Below are 15,098 nucleotides of genomic sequence, written 5' to 3'. Positions count from 1 at the left end.
TCAGAGCTTTTTAATGATTATGAGATCTATAATGTCTGATACAAACTTTTGAAAATATTTTTTTTTTCATTTTCAATATTTTTCTGATAGAAGGACTTAGTTTTTTACAATTAACATTTACAGACAGTCTAGGATTAAACTTTTTTGACATGATAAATTTGTAAACCTTTATGGATTGTTATGAAACTTGGACAGAAGCTAATCTTCAAGACCATGAAATAGCATCTAAAGAAAAAGTTTGATTTTTTTTTAAACTTCTGTATTTTACTGATAAATGGACTCACTTTTTAAGGCAACATTACACTTTTATACTGACATGTCTTGAAATACTAGTACGCTTGCGACGCCTCGATCCTTTATTTGTTGATTTTTAATATCAAACCGACCGTCACTTTAAGTCATTCATTCATACCGAAGTTGCAAAGTTGAAAAGTTGCCGGGAATTGTTTTTGATACGACCAAGGATTTATATAGTAAGACTTACTACAATATAAATCATTGGTACGACCAAACAAATACAAAACAACAACTAACAACCAATGTTCCAAAAAGACCGACTTGGTGGTATGTTTTTCGTTTACACAAATCCCCTTCTTTGCTTATCGAGACAATATCTGGTAAAAGTAAAACACAAAAAAAAACAACAACAAAAAACCCGAATATACACCTTCTTCGAAAATAAATTTTATATAAAAATAAGAATTGAATTTAAATTAATCAGACTTGTGGATTTAATAAGTTGTTACAGTAACAAAAATTTCTCCTTATATGGCCAGATATGCATGCCGATTGGTCACCGTATTTGTTAGTCCTACTAGGAACACCAAATAAACTAATATTCCCTTCACTGTCCACTTTCACAGTAGCTTCAAACAACCCATCGCCAGGCGTTGTTTGAATTAAGATTAGATATCGTAATTCTTTCTCTTTTTCTGGTTCTTTGAAGTATTTCCATATAGAGAAGAATTCTACATCTCCAGTATGCTTCAAACCAAGTGAAATTTCTTGAGCATCTTTTACCTCTTTAATGCTTAGAATGGCACATTTGTCACCTTCCGGCTTCAAAAGAAGATTAATTTGATCCACAACGAACTTGCTAAGTCTTTCAATTTTAGGAGTATTTATTGGAATCGGTTGAGGACTATAGCAAGAACAATACTCTTCCGGCACCCCTGCGTCAGAACAACTCCTGTCGTTTGGAATTTTAGTGAGCAAACTTATCCCTCTTGAATTCGAAACTTCATTCGACGGAATATTGTTTTTCATAATATCCACAAGGGTTTTATAAATATCATAATGAGAAGTTAATTTTTGGGTATTTTCTTTCAGATTTTCATAAGTTTTTGGAAATTTTCGTTTTAAAGAGTTAGGAGGAACCATTAACAACAAAGGCATTCTTTCCTCAATACGACCAACATAGGTATTCCTGATTGCATCGATTCTCGAGCCGTGGTCGCTCATGAAGAGCAAAAATGCATTTTCTAAATGTCTCTCGTTGTGCATCCATTTCATGAAATCTTTAAAGTCGTTGTCTCCTAGCTCTAGAAAATTTACATAGTTATGGCTTAAACCGTTTAACCAAGACAAGGCAAATCTACGTTTTTTTGTATATTTCTGAAGAAAATCTTTGTAAAATTGTACTGTTAACATGTATTTCGGAGTATTTCCATAACAGAGTGAGGATTTTTTACGAACATTTATTTTATTGGCTTCAAGACCAATAAAAGCGTCATCGAGAAGTGTTGATACTAAATCAGTTTTCTTTATTGCACGCCAGAATGGGCGCATATAGTGATCTGTTGGCTGATTTTTGAAACCTTTCTTTCCCAAATTAAAAGTATGCATTTCAGGACTATCTTCGCTGAAGTATGTTGCGTATGAAATTTGTGAAAAATTGTTCCATAAAAACGGATAATTATCAAATGGACCAGTTACTGGTGGTAACTCTGAAGAAAACGGTTTTTTTCCTGTTAAAATAGAGATTAAATTCGGAAATGTATTGTCTCCTGTTTTCATGTGACCTTTAAATTCCAATGCTTGGAGTTCTTCCTTAAGGTATTTGTAAGTTAATGGAAGTTTTCTTATGCCAGCTAACCGTGACACAGCGTCAACGCCAAACATGAAGACACTGTACTGATCCCCACTTTCTGGTAATATTTCCCTTTTATTGTTGATAATACTAGCTTGAAGCAAAATTTTATCAAATATAAGCTTATTATTGTCAGTACATTTCACTCGAACGAAGTCTGATTTTATTGTAACTGGTCTAGTCAGTTCATTTTCTGTCGACAAACTGATGTAATCGTCTTCGCGGTCTGGACGGATGATTTCACTGTATTTACATGACAATTTGTCTAAATGTTGTTTTGTAATAGCTGATTTGTTGAACTGAAGATTACCCATCGAATCTATAAAAACTAGGGATGGGGTAGGATCACAAGCAATTGGTTCGGGATGCCAGTCAAACTGCAGAATGGATTTGTCCCAAGGATTAAGATCTGGGAGAATACACGCACTGTGGGTGTTAGTGTTCGTAAATGTATAGCGTGGATCTACTGTTATTATTGATAAAAAATATATTCCACATACACCGGACAACACATAAAACAGTGTTCTTCCTCTTCTTCGTTTTGGCCGTGTCAGTCCACATATTAGGGATTTCATTTCAGCACCAAAAAAGTGAAAGAATATTGCTACTGACTGTATTATGATGAAAGGTATGTCCATAAACAGATATCTTTGGTTTGATGGCATCGTGTTTAGACGATTCCATTACAAACTGAAAGAAAAAAGAAAAAAAAAACATTGAAACCTTTTGTATATTTGATAATTTAACCGGCTGGTTTACAAGTTTATTAAATAAAAAAAATGTAAATATTCTTTCAGATACAATACCATGCTGGAAATTCCTCAGGTAAAATCTCCACAGTATATGGTAAGAAAAGTTGAAGATATGCAGTATCCGCTTTCTAGAAGAACCTTCCGGAGCATTTTAGAATTGAGAATAGGTTTTTTTTTTTTAAATTATAAGACCTCCTACAGTATTGGCGTGGATTGATATGTCGGTATTATCGTGCGGATAAGATCCTCATTTTTTCTTACTTTTAGTAAAAGTGCTGCTAGGCTTACTTGTGTTGTAATACGCGTTTAAACTGTAGTTGAATATGCTTTGCATTTAACATATTATGATTTTGATGGATTGCTGTATTTATGCATTTTAAAATGATCTGCTTATTCTTTTATTTGCATGCTTCTTTTTTATGTCATGTATAAGTTATCTGTACCACATATTATGTCTAACATTGTATTATTTTTTTTTAAGTTTATATTTTGTTTTCCACTTGTTTGCTCGTTGTATGTTTTAATTGTGTTCTACTAATGCTACATATTTTATAAGATTATGCGTACAACTGTCCAACTTATTTTCCGTTTGTTCATATGATGTGCTGTTACACCACTGTCCTAGGTTAGGGAAGGTTGAGCGCTTACAAATATATATAATCCCGCCACATTCTGTAGGTGCCTGTCCTAAGTCAGGAGCTTGTAATTCATTGGTTTTCGTTGGTGGTTATCTGTCATATTTGTCTTTCATTTTATGTTTAATCATAAAACAGTGCGTTAGTTTTCTTGTTTGAATTGATTTACATTTTGTCATGTCGGGGCCTTATATAGCCTATGCGGTATGGGTTTTCTTTATTGTTGAAGGCTGTCAGGTGACCTATACATCTACGTCATTTGGTATCTGGTTGATAGCTGTCTCATTTGCAATAAATAAAAAATAAATCATTTATCACTTCTATTTTCTGAAATATTGATGAATAAATTCTTCCAAAATAGATGAACAGAAAGTATATAAAATCGGTGAAAAATGTTCTTAAAACCATCAAATGCATTTCGACAATTAACGTCTCTTCTGGATATTTAATGATCTTTAATATTCAAAATGTTTGAAAACTAAAACCGTATGGAAACGTCGAAGAGTGGATACACAGAAAAGGACCAAAAGTATAGCAAAACTCTGACACAGAATCAAAGTTATTCCTGGGGGAGATACATGCCTTAATTTCAACTGTATATTTAAGTTTACAATAGCAATTTTCAATAAAGCAATATCCGTATTGTCATGCCAGTAACGAAGTACTAAGCTACTGGGTTGGTGATAGCCCAAATACATATCCCCACACAGGCAGTAGTATCGACCAGGTGGTAGTTTTCATATTAAACGGTATCAATTTTACTGCACCAGATTCGCATTTCGACAATTATTGTCTCTTCAGTGATGCACGAGGGCAAAATATGTGAACACCTAAACCTAATAGAAACGTTGAAAAAAAACTACAAAATATTGCCAAACCCGGACAAAATTAGTGCTATATGCATGAGTGAGATACATTCCTTAATGAAGTTTTACAACAGCGAATTCAAATGAAATAAAATATCCGCTTTTTAATGTATCTAAGTTCTGAGCTACTGGGTTCATAGTTTATGAATGTGAAAAAAGTTTGTTTAAAGATTTAAATGATGTAATGCAGGAATTATGATACGTTCAAGGCAGTCTTATTACAATTTGTGGTTTTTATGTCGATCTGAAATCCAAACATTTTCTTTTCTATCCATTTGACGTGACTCTGTACTTATGTATCCCGTCATACTTTGAACGACAAAATTATTTTATGTCTACCTGTGTGAATTTCAAACGCGCGATTTTACGCCAGTACTTAAAACCTTCCATCCTTTATTATGGAAAGCCTCAGCTGTCATATATTAGAGATTTACAAAACGTTATGATGAAGCTTAAAATGTAAAGTTAAAACAGCGTGATGTTGAATTGAGTCATCAAAATGCTAACTCTAAATTACAATATGCTAAGTTGAATTTGCGCAATGTTGACTTGCAATGACAAGTGCTTTAGTTGTGATAGTATAATGATAAGTCACGATGTTGTGATGATATGCCAAACACACGTAACGTTGGGTTTGAAGTACTTGATGTGAAGTTGACGTTGCATGATGTTAGCTTGCAGATGGATACTGCTCAGTCATCCACTTCGATAGCTATGATAACATATAAAATGAATAGCTAAAATGTATGGTGCTGACTTGTTATTAATAAATGTTGAGCTGAGATAGTACGATGTTATATCATTGTGATATAACGATAGGTCTATCATGCAATCTGTTGATTTAAAACACCATGATGCACAGTTGAAAGTATATGATGTTAAATTAAGATAACACGATGCTACACCACTATATTGAAACGAAAGGCTTACCATACAATTTGTTGACTTAAAACAACACGATGCAACGTGTTAAGCTAAGATGCTCACTTGAAACTACACGACGTACAGTTGAAATTTTGTAATGTTAAGCTACGATAGCACGATGTTATATCATTATAATGTCACAATAGGCTTATTATACAATTTGCTCATTAAAACTACACGACGTACAGTTGAAATTTTGTAATGTTAAGCTACGATAGTACGATGTTATGTCATTATAATGTCACAATAGGCTTATCATACAATTTGCTCATTAAAACTACACAACGTACAGTTGAAAGTACGTGATGTTAAGCTAAGATGGCACGTTGTTATATCATTAGAATGTCACGATTGGCTTACCACACGATATGCTCGTTTAAAACTACACGACGTACAGTTGAAAGTACGTGATGTTGAGCTATGATATCAATATCTTATATCATAATAATATCACGATAGGCTTGCCATACAATATGCTCATTTAAAACTACACGACGTACAGTTGAAAGTACGTGTTGTTCAGCTAAGACAGCACGATGTTATATCATTATAATGTCACGATAGGCTTATTATACAATATGCACATTTAAAACTACACAACGTACAGTTAAAGTATGTGTTGTTGAGCTATGATAGCACGAAGTTATATCATAATAATATCACGATAGGCTTGCCATACAATATGCTCATTCAAAACTACACGACGTACAGTTAGAAGACAAGTACGTGTTGTTGAGCTAAGATAGCACGATGCTATATCATTATGACGTCACGAGAGGCTTATCATACAATGTGTTGACTTGAAACTACACGATGTAAATTTGAAGTAGTTTGGTCTTGACTTAAACCAGTAAACTGTTAAGTTATAAAAACAGAACGTAAAGTCAAAATAAAACAATGATAGGATGACATATACTTGTGCAGAATTGAAGATTTTTGGTGTTGACTTCGAATATAGTACAAATATTAGATCGTTTTATGTTAAATTGAAAGACAATAACGATGCGTAAAACATTACAGAATTATGTGAATTGAAACTGCAATTCTATGGAAAAGAATGAGGGACAAATCCACAGGATTTTTTCTTCTTCATTTGCAAGTTGATGAATATTAATGAAATTTAACTCCGGAGGCAAAATGATATACAAAGAAAGTTTTCCATACATTCATAAAGCAAAACAATTACCCATCGCTATATATTACACTTGAATACAGTTTTGCCGTATATTCTAACATGACGTTCTTCAAACGCTTTGAGTACACACCCGTGGTAAAATATGAATATATTGTTTGGGCTGTTCCAATCGTACTCCCGCGTCATATGTTTTTTTATGAATGAGCTACCCGACGTCATAGAACGATGACGTAAGAATATAAGCATTTTACGGTTTACAAATTCACGCTTGTGAAACCGAAAATCATCACAACAAGGAAACGTAAACAAACGATGCAAAAATGTGTTATATAAGCCATTTTTTGTATACATATAAGACATATAAGTACAATTATCATTTAGATTCATCCAAACCTATCTAAATATGTTATTGTAAATAGTTTAAGCATGTCAATTATTCAGTTTGCTCCGGTGTTTTACGTCAATTTAATAGTGCGTTTATTTATGGGAACGGCAAATACTGCCTTCATCTAGAGCGCTTCGATCCAAAACAATTGCCGTATTTGTCCTATTAGAATCGAAATAATTCATGGGGGCTTGAATATATCGTGATTTTACCATATTTGTCATAAAGGGCCAACCCGTGGTAAAATCACGATATATTCAAGCCCCCATGAATTATTTCTTAATTTTACATGTTTTGTTTTGATTATTTTTTATGATTAAAAACCATTCTTTTTTTATGAACAATCTTTAAGAAAATACTTATCTATGTTGTGTGTTAATATATACAACATAATATTGTGCTTATAGGACTTATGACTGTGAGGGTCAAATTTTACTCATATAAAATCACATCTATGTAAGAGTTAGCGGAGAATTTGTATTTACCACTCCCGTTTTCCACGAAATAGAACATAAGAATCTGGAGTCTTCATCTTAAAAAACGAAGATCAACTGATATGACAAATAATACGCTTAGCGTAGGACTGAGAGGGTCAGAGCTATATCAGAATGTGCCCCCCCCCCCACCCCCCACGGTCTTGTTAGAGGTATCTGAAAATTTGAATTTTCTTTTCCACGAAATAAAACAAAAGAACCTGGCCTTAATCAAAAGCGATGCGATTACGATTTCCATAGAATGTCAGAGACAGTTTGTCGACCAGTTCGTTGAAAATTCGGCTGGGCAAGTAAAGTATGTCTTGTAACAAAGCAGTGTTTATTCATATTCATATCACACTTACATGTTCTCGTCCTGATATGCATGTAATATTTGCCACTGTCCTAAAACGCACCCCTTTTCCCCGAAATAAAACCAAAAAATCTGGACTTAATCAAAACCGATGCTATTTGGATTTCTATAGATTGTCAGAAACGGTTTGTCAACTAGTTTGTTAAAAATTTGACTAAGCAAGCAAAATATATCTTGAACAGAACCAAGATTTATTCATATTCATATCACACTTACAAATTCTCGTCCTTATATGCATGTAATATTTGCCACTGTACACTAATTACAAATACATTTTCATCAATTCTTTTTTATGAAAAGGAGCCTATTTGAAACACGTTCATCGATTTGACACCCTGTAATTCATTTTTTTGGGGAGTTCCTCGAAAATTATAACACATTCCTTCTTTATTTGCAAAATCGCCAAGTGACGGGTGCCACATATGAAACAGGATCTGCTTACCCTTCTGGAGCACCTGAGATCACCCCTTTTGTGAGTGTTTCGTGTTGCTCAGTTTTTGGTTTTCTATATGTTGCGCTTAATATACTGTTGTTTGGCTTTTGATCTTTTTTCTCTCGTTTTTTTTCGGCTGATGAGTTTTTGTCATGACATTGTCAGTTTGGTTAAGAGTTTTACTATCCCTTTTGTATCTTTCGCCTTCTTTTATCCATTTTTGTGTATTTTTTTTTTTCGATTCTCCCCTCCCCCTGAACAGTATAATAGATCATAGATAAATGAAAACAGAAACCCATTTCAACAAAAGGAGATCTACAGTAACTCGACGTGACCGAAATTGTAAATTTCTTCCTCATTAGATATATTGCCCTAAGGGTAGATCGGGTGTCTTCCGCCATCTTAGGGAGCTACCTTTTGATTATCATTGGGGGGCTAGGATGAAATTTGAAAAAAAGGCAGGACAGGAGTTTTGAGTAAAAAAAAGGCAGGATGAGCAACTTGGCAAAAAAAAAGACAGGATGACAATTTATGTAAAAATAAGTCAGAATGAGATTTATCTGATTAAAACGACTATTTGTTTTTGAATACAGAACGTTTTTTGCATATGTTTTTCAACTTTTCCATATAGGGGAGATAACTCGGATAACATTATTTTTTTTAAATTTTTTTCTTTTTTTTTTCTTTTTTGCCATGTCATTGTCAGTTTGTTTTCGACTTATGAGTTTGATATCCCTTTGGCATATTTCGTCTCTAATGATGGAATGTGTAGGGACTTTATCTGTTTTGTTTTGTAGACAGAAAACGAGTCTCGTGATCCCAATTTTTATTTTTATTTTCTAACATTGAGTTTTCCATGTATAGTTTATACAGTATCTGACAATACTGCATAACCTGTAGCTTGCAAAATGCTCTGTGGCCCTAACTTTTTATTTTGTTTCTTAAAAAAGAATAAACTACATTTTGGCAAATCATTTAAAAAAATCTACCGATTCTAATTTAGACCACACTCATGAAAACTATGAGAGAGAGAGAGAGAGAGAGAGAGAGGGAAACTGTTGACATCAAAAAAACATATCTACAAATTAATCAAAGCAATACCAAAATAATTCATGGACTTTAACAATTTTTTTTGATTTTTTTCTTTTTTCTTTGAAAACACATATAGATAGAGAGAAGCTGCAAAGAACCAAGAAAATCACTATGGACAAGAAAATAAGTGACGGAAATCATTAATTGGCTTCTTATTATAAGTTATAGGGGTCGTTGTCCATTAATGACTTTACCAATTTAAAAAAATAAAATATTCTCCGAGTAGATATATACATAAACCTGGGCACTATATTACTTGGTGCTGGAAAAATGGTTGGCACTGCTGTAAATGATGTATTTTTTTTTTTTTTGAAAGTTGACGATTTAGACTGGAGGCTCTAGGTTAAATTTCATTAGGCTTCATAGACTTCATGTATGAGCGAAAAGTATACAACAGAATCTACCATACTTTATGTTTGGGTTGGCCCCATGTCGTAGGATTCGTTCACCTATCAATTCTTTTTTGTTTTATTTCGTGGAAAAGAAAATTCAAATTTTCAGATACCTCTAAGGCCGGGGGTGGGGGTCACATTCTCATATAGCTCTGACCCTCTCAGTCCTTCGCTTTAGCGTATTATTTGTCATATCAGTTGATCTTTGTTTTTTAAGATTAGGACTCCAGATTCTTATGTTTTATTTAGGGGAAAACGAGAGTGAAAAATACAAATTCTCCGATAACTCTCACATAGATGTGATTTTATATGAGTAAAATTTGACCCTCACAGTCATAAGTCTTATAAGCACAATAGTATGTTGTATATATTAACACACAACATAGATAAATATTTTCTTAAATATTGCTCATAAAAAAAAAGTCTGGTTTTTAATCATAAAAAAATGTCCAAACAAAACATGTAAAATATACGGCAAAACTGTATTCAAGTGTAATATATAGCGATGGATACTTGTTTTGCTTTATGAATTTATGAAAAACTTTCTTTGTATATCACTTTGCCTCCGGAGTTAAATTTCATTAACGTTTCATGAACTTGCAAATGAAGAAGAAAAAATCCTGGGGATTTGTCCCTCATTCTTTTCCATAGAATTGCAGTTTCAATTCACATAATTCTGTAATGTTTTACGCATCGTTATTGTTCAATTTAACATAAAACGATCTAATATTTGTACTATATTCGAAGTCAACACCAAAAATCTTTAATTCTGCACAAGTATATGTCATCCTATCATTGTTTTATTTTGACTTTACGTTCTGTTTTTATAACTTACCATTTTACTGGTTTAAGTCATGACCAAGCTACTTCAAATTTACATCGTGTAGTTTCAAGTCAACACATTGTATGATAAGCCTCTCGTGACGTCATAATGATATAACATCGTGCTATCTTAGCTGAACAACTCGTACTTTCAACTGTACGTCGTGTAGTTTTGAATGAGCATATTGTATGGCAAGCCTATCGTGATATTATTATGATATAACATCGTGCTATCATAGCTCAACAACACATACTTTCAACTGTACGTTGTGTAGTTTTAAATGAGCATAATGTATGGTAAGCCTATCGTGACATTCAAATGATATAACAACATGCTACCTTAGCTTAACATCACCTAGTTTCAACTGAAAATCGTGAAGTTTTAAATGAGCATATCGTGTGGTAAGCCTATCGTGACATTCTAATGATATAACAACGTGCCATCTTAGCTTAACATCACGTGCTTTCAGCTGTACGTGGTTTAATTTTAAATGAGCAAATTGTATAATAAACCTATCGTGACATTATAATGATATAACATCGTGCTGTCTTAGCTGAACAACACGTACTTTCAACTGTACGTCGTGTAGTTTTAAATGAGCATATTGTATGGCAAGCCTATCGTGATATTATTATGATATAAGATATTGATATCATAGCTCAACATCACGTACTTTCAACTGTACGTCGTGTAGTTTTAAACGAGCATATCGTGTGGTAAGCCTATCGTGACATTCTAATGATATAACAACGTGCCATCTTAGCTTATCATCACGTACTTTCAACTGTACGTTGTGTAGTTTTAATGAGCAAATTGTATGATAAGCCTATTGTGACATTATAATGACATAACATCGTACTATCGTAGCTTAACATTACAAAATTTCAACTGTACGTCGTGTAGTTTCAAGTGAGCATCTTAGCTTAACACGTTGCATCGTGTTGTTTTAAGTCAACAAATTGTATGGTAAGCCTTTCGTTTCAACATTGTGGTGTAGCATCGTGTTATCTTAACTTAACATCATATACTTTCAACTGTGCATCATGGTGTTTTAAATCAACAGATTGCATGATAGACCTATCGTAATATCACAATGATATAACATCGTACTATCTCAGCTCAACATTTATTAATAACAAGTCAGCACCATACATTTTAGCTATTCATTTTATATGTTATCATAGCTATCGAAGTGGATGACTGAGCAGTATCCATCTGCAAGCTAACATCATGCAACGTCAACTTCACATCATGTACTTCAAACCCAACGTTACGTGTGTTTGGCATATCATCACAACATCGTGACTTATCATTATACTATCACAACTAAAGCACTTGTCATTGCAAGTCAACATTGCGCAAATTCAACTTAGCATATTGTAATTTAGAGTTAGCATTTTGATGACTCAATTCAACATCCCCCATTTGATATTCTGGGGGGGCCAGGAGGATTTGTTTTGGATCGGTTATTTATTTTTGTAAACTAAGAGGACAGATTATCTATTTTCTGCACTATTGAAGCAAGATTTTTCATTTTCATTAAAGCAAGGGACTGATTATTTATTTTCACAACTATATTTATAATATTCGAAAACATACAATTTTTAAATTATTTGTTTATTATAAATAATTCATGTATAGTCAAGTCATTATGTACCATTTAATCAGAATTAATTATTATCCTCTGCAGAAATGACTCTTCTATATTCCCCAATGCATATACATGTATTGCATACATACCCAGTATTAAAGTTTGGTTGTAACTAAGGCTCTTTTAAAAGTATTGGGAAACATGTTTCGCCGAGCGGAGCGAGGCAAAATTTTTTTTGAAGGGTTTTTGAACCGCTGAAGGCCCAAGAAGCTATAGAACAAATGATGCAAAATCATGCCTTCTGGGTGTTCCCCAGACCCTTTCTTAAACTGAAAATGCAAGTTCTGTTTTAATAATTTTATGACAATATTTTGGTCTCAAAGCAAAATCACATTATAGATTCAGTGTAAGACTTAAGTTTCTAGGAACAACATCAAAAGACAAATATGCATGATAAAGCAAAAATGTAATTCACATAGTTAAGTCTGTGGCTGCTGTGTTTTTTAAAACTCATAATCAAGTTAATAATAAAATTACTAAATTACAAAATGAATGCAACACTAACAGAATACAGAAGGGCAATCAATGAACAAAAGACAAATAAATAAGAAACATTGATCCCGAAAAATCGGGGGCTTCGTCTGAGGGAGAACAGAACTTGCTTCTTGAAACGCACTCACGGTGAACACAATTTGATATGGAGACAAGCGTTTGGTTTTGAAATTTCCTACATGAGGCATTTGTCTCAATGTAGTTACGGCCTTGATTTAATAAAAGTGAGGTAAGTGTTCCTGAGACAATTAACCTCAAGTTAAATGAAACCAATTTTCTGACATTTCAAGTATATTTAAATAATATTTATACTTTTATTATTAAAAGATATGGGAAGTGTTTCCCGATTTTTTTTTTGGAAAAAAGATGAATTTATGAAGAATGGTGCCATCTCATACTTTCTATTAGACCTGCTGAGTTATTTATTTTCAATACATTGCAAGTCAGGTAATTTATTTTCAAACTACCACAGAACAAACCATTTATTTTTGTGATTATCAAGGCGGAGTTATTTATTTTCAAAATCCTCCTGCCCCCCCCCCCCCCCCCCCCCAGAATATCAAATGGTCGTCCCCTAACTTTACATTTTAAGCTTCATCATAACGTTTTGTAAATCTCTAATATATGACAGCTGAGGCTTTCCATACTTTATGGGTGGATTTTACATAGATAAATAAAATCGTATAATAAAAAAGCAAAATGAGGATGTTAAATTTGATGTATGCCTTTTTGTGCTTCTTCGTTACATTTGTTTGTTTTTGTAGTGATTCAGATGATAACACAATGTTGGCTGCTGTGCCCTGTTTTTGACATTTTTAAACCAGGTTCAATCCACCATTTTCTACATAAGAAAATGCCTGTACCAAGTCAGGAATATGACAGTTGTTATCCATTCGTTTGATGTGTTTGAGCTTTTGATTTTGCCATTTGATTAGGGACTTTCCTTTTTGAATTTTCCTCGGAGTTCAGTATTTTTGTGATTTTACTTTTTGATCCATTTTACAGGCAAGTGGAATTTCCTGTATACCTTAATATATATATAAAGGTATATAGGGGAAAAAAAATTCAGAGACAAGTGCCTTTGATGAATACGGATATAATAGTCTTTTCTGAAATTTGAGATTTCGTGCTTATCTGCAAATCTAGATGACCACCACCAAGGAAAATAGTTCGACATAGAAGTCTATGGATCACACCTGAAAACAGCTTCTTGTTGGAAATAATATAGGGTTCTATGAATAATATTAGTAAAAGACTTCTAGTTAAGTTTCACAATAACATTAATATATATGCATGTATGATTTCGTATGATGATCCGTTCCCCAAATTTTGTTATTTTTTGCATGGATCGAGATTAAAGGTAACTGCCTCTACTAAATATTATAGTGTCACATCTATATAGATACATGATTACTTTTTCATTCTATTTCCATGTACCAGGTGGGTGGTATTTTATATGATCTTATATGAAAACTCTTCAAAAGCAACATTTATATGCAATAATAAGTTGTCAGCACTTTGAAAAATATACCATAACAACAAGGGTTAATAAAAATTTACTTGTTATCTTCAAAGGGTTTTAAACGTTCAAGTTTTCAGTCGATACGATTGCAGATTTGTTTTAACTACACAAATATTTTATTTTATAGTAGAGTATTTGCGATAAAAGATTTGCTTAAGATTACAGATTTTACGTTCGATTATATTTTTTAAATAGAAAATTGCCTACCGTTATTTGAAGCAATCTGATTAAAATATAGATCTCTGATTTCGTTATCCTCATATATGATACATGATATATACGAGCACGCGAGTTCAGATGGTAATAAGATGCGACTGGGATGTAAAAGGCATCTCCACTCAAATTTAGATCACATTATGTCACTCTTAACTTAGATTATGTTTTGCGTCGTTAGGTTATCCTCAAGCTTTAATCATATGTTACTGGCAGATGCGGATCAAGGATCTTGAAAGGGGGACAAACTAGGCAACTTTAGGAGTAGAACATGTAAAAAGGCTATGCAAAACCATATAAAAAGCCCCGTAAAAGGGGGCGGGCCTCTGCCCCCTAAATCCTTATCTGACTGGGCGGGATGATGCATGTCAGATGACATACCACCAAATTACTATGATGACATTGAAAAAATGTTTGTCCGACACTTGTTTATGGAATAGAAAAAGTTACAAGATATTTTACTGACTTACCTATTTAGATACAGGTTAAAATATTCCTGTAACGGAAGTACAGCATGTGTAACGGCTTGAATGTCGTCCCATTTACATTTTTATCGACCATTCACGTTTACCCATGCATGTTCCTTCAAATTATCAGATAGCACACAAATCCAACTTTGTGGTGATAAAAATATCCGATAAAGACATCAGTGTCGCCTTTATATTTATAAAAATGTAATATCAATACTACATCGGTGGATTTTACAATTGAGGAAACATTATTACATATGAATTCAGACTTTTCTAAACGAATAAATTGGTATATGCTAATAATACACATCTGTGAACTCAAAATGAACTCATACATGCAGATACTTTTTAAATGTGTACGGATTTAGCATCCAGTCA

General features: G+C 33.2%; 1 protein-coding gene across 1 annotated transcript; it reads right to left on the bottom strand.

The window, feature by feature from the left end:
- Positions 1 to 668: 668 nt before the first annotated feature.
- LOC127727660 (uncharacterized) lies at positions 669 to 15,098 on the bottom strand. The gene is made up of 2 exons (XM_052234782.1): positions 14,721 to 15,098; positions 669 to 2,779 (listed from the first exon to the last, which is right to left on the bottom strand). The coding sequence occupies exon 2, from the start codon at positions 2,752 to 2,754 to the stop codon at positions 718 to 720; it is 2,037 nt and encodes a 678-aa protein (XP_052090742.1). The 5' UTR covers positions 2,755 to 2,779; positions 14,721 to 15,098; the 3' UTR covers positions 669 to 717.

This window comes from Mytilus californianus, unplaced genomic scaffold (genome assembly GCF_021869535.1).
Source record: "Mytilus californianus isolate M0D057914Y unplaced genomic scaffold, xbMytCali1.0.p SCAF_1, whole genome shotgun sequence".
NCBI classification, from domain to species: Eukaryota; Metazoa; Mollusca; class Bivalvia; order Mytilida; family Mytilidae; genus Mytilus; species Mytilus californianus.
The sequence above is the reverse complement of the archived record's forward strand: the minus strand, read 5'-3'. Positions and strand labels throughout refer to the sequence as shown.

What these genes read in the sequence shown, in the direction of transcription:
- LOC127727660 (XM_052234782.1), bottom strand. Translation starts at nt 2,754, where the DNA reads ATGCCATCAAACCAAAGATATCTGTTTATGGACATACCTTTCATCATA.